We start from the raw sequence: 2,617 nt of genomic DNA on the forward strand, positions 1-2,617 counted from the left end.
TTGAAATAAGAAATATAATTATAACTTTACAAGATTATATGCATAATTTATCAAATTTATTAGTCCAATTATTTATGATGAGTAATTAAATAAACAAATGATTTAAAAATCTATTCCAACCAAACATATCCTTAAGGAGAAAGATTTGACTATAAAATGGGTAGACAGACCTTTTCAGTTTAATTTCACATACTCAATTCAACTTCTAGCTTTTCTTTCACCTTTGAGAAATCTTTGTTTCTTTCATGGCTTCCTCCATTCCATTTCAAGACCTTAACCTGCCCCCATATCCCACCAGTCCCAGCTCCTTCACCCAGTCCCCCATCATTGTTCCAAATATGGAACCAAATCTAGAAACCTTTCATGAAGGAATGCCGTTGATCATTCCAGATCCTCAATTCTCAAGAAACATAGATTCTGCACCCCTGGCGCAGGACCCAAACCAGGATCGACGCGTCTTCGATAGGCGGTCCTCACAATTGGTGAGGATGAACAATCTGACCCCAGAAGAACAGAGGGTCCTCCGGGAGGACGTGAGGAGGACGAAGATGCTTTTTGATTCACTGCGGATTTCAGTTTCTTCAGAGAAAGATGAGCTGTTCAGACTGGGTAACGAAGAAGGGCGTTCTCGAATCCGTAGCGATTTAAAAGCATATTCCACCATGAAAAACAAGGGCCTTTGGCTAAATCGTGATAAGAGGGTGGTGGGCTCAATTCCTGGCATAGAAATAGGGGATGTTTTCCTTTCGAGGATAGAGCTTCAAGTGCTGGGATTGCATGGGCAAATTCAAGCTGGAATCGACTTCGTTCCAGCTAACCAAAGCACCAACGGGGAGTCGGTGGCGACAAGTATAGTTGTAAACGAAGGATTCAAAGATGATCAAGATTTAGGAAAGGAGATTATCTATTGTGGTCAAGGTAATCAAATTTCTAATCAGAGGATGGAAGGTGGGAATTTCGCCCTTCAAACAAGTTATGATCGAGAAGTGGAAATCAGAGTCATAAGAGGATTCAAATACGAAGGAAGTGAAACCGCGAAGATATATGTGTACGATGGTTTATACATAATGACCGAAATTTGGCTCGACATTGGAAGATCCGGGTATCAAGTGTACAAATTTCAACTCGAACGAGTTGAAAATCAAGCTCGTACAGGGACTCGTGCTTTTAGGTTTACTGAGGACGTCAAGAACGCACCTCAATCCATTCTTAGCCTTGATATTTCTATGGGTAAAGAAAGATTATTTCCAATCTCTTTTTTTAATGTTGTTGACAATGATTGTGGACCAATGCACTATAAGTACATTTCCACAACCATTTTTCCTAGTACGGTTAATCTCACTCTCGATGAAGATTTTGGATGTGGATGTGGATGTGTTGATGGTTGTTTTGACAACTGCTCATGTTGTTGGAATAATGGAGGCAATTTCCCATATGACTTTTGAGGAGTTCTGATCCGAGGTAAACCAATTATATATGAGTGTGGGCAAGGTTGCATGTGTCCTCCGACTTGCGTAACCGTGCGTCCCAGAATGGGTTGACCAAGCAGTTTCAAGTATTTAAATCGAGAGACACTGATAATTGGGGTGTCCGGTCTTTAGATTTGATCAAATATGGACATTTTGTATGTGAGTTTGCAGGGGAGGTGGTCACGAGTGCACAAGCACGGGAAATGTCTATTAATGGAGATCTTTTAATCGATGGAAAGTTGTTTGGCGACAAGTGGAAAGAATGGGGAGATTTATCTAGGGCCGTCGATGATTATGTGATCCCAACGTATCCTCCCTCGCAACCCTTGGATTTCATGATAGACTTGTCTAAGTTTAGAAACTTGGCAAGTTATATGAGGCATGAGAATAACGAGCTAGTCGCAAATGTTTTGGTGCAAAAGGTGTTGTATAGTCATCGTAATATTTTTTACCCACATCTAATGCTTTTTGCAATGGAGAATATCCCTCCTTGTAGAGAGCTTATTCTTGATTATAAGGATGTTTAGCCTTAACTATAAAGATTGGAGTTCAAATGTAGAACAATAAAACATTGTAATAGTTTATTTCTTCATTTATACTATTATAAGATAGTTTGGATCAACTAATTTTAAGTGTTTCTTTTAAGAGTCCTCACAAAACATATATTAATAATACAAATATATATAAATAAAGTATTCAACACATATTTCAAATATTTAGTAAAATAATAATTCTTATTATAATAAAGTTAGATAGTTGAAAAAGTTACAATTATAAGAAGATAAAAATTTAATTTATAATTGTAATATTGCGTGTTTGGAAAAACTTGCATTTTATAAATATATAGAAAAAAATACCGTTGTTACCATCTAAATATTATTTATTTATATAATAATTTGTTGATCCAATCTTTAATATTTATAAGTAACATTTTATTTGTTAAAATAATTATTTATTATGATCTTGTTGTATTTGTTAACATGGTTTTGCAAAATCTTAATAGCATGTCTAATTATACAATGTTTTGTTAAAATTTTTGTAAAAGCACCATATTTTCTTTATGAATAATTTAATTTGTATTTATAACTCAATTAAATTGGTTGAAAAATTAGATTAGAAGACGACAAACATTATGTACGATATTGTTA

The 2,617-nt window shown here is 35.3% G+C and overlaps 1 protein-coding gene across 1 annotated transcript; it reads left to right on the forward strand.

The window, feature by feature from the left end:
- Positions 1 to 245: 245 nt before the first annotated feature.
- On the forward strand, positions 246 to 1,996 carry LOC124939068 (histone-lysine N-methyltransferase family member SUVH2-like). Its single transcript, XM_047479578.1, has 2 exons — positions 246 to 1,422; positions 1,641 to 1,996. Exons 1-2 carry the CDS (start codon positions 246 to 248, stop codon positions 1,994 to 1,996), a joined length of 1,533 nt encoding a protein of 510 aa, XP_047335534.1.
- Positions 1,997 to 2,617: the final 621 nt, after the last annotated feature.

This window comes from Impatiens glandulifera, chromosome 5 (genome assembly GCF_907164915.1).
Source record: "Impatiens glandulifera chromosome 5, dImpGla2.1, whole genome shotgun sequence".
Lineage (NCBI taxonomy): Eukaryota > Viridiplantae > Streptophyta > Magnoliopsida > Ericales > Balsaminaceae > Impatiens > Impatiens glandulifera.

Coding starts and splice junctions, on each gene's coding strand:
- LOC124939068 (XM_047479578.1), top strand. CDS start 246: ATGGCTTCCTCCATTCCATTTCAAGACCTTAACCTGCCCCCATATCCC. Junction 1,423..1,640: donor ATGTTGTTGGAATAATGGAG/GCAATTTCCCAT, acceptor GTGAGTTTGCAG/GGGAGGTGGTCACGAGTGCA.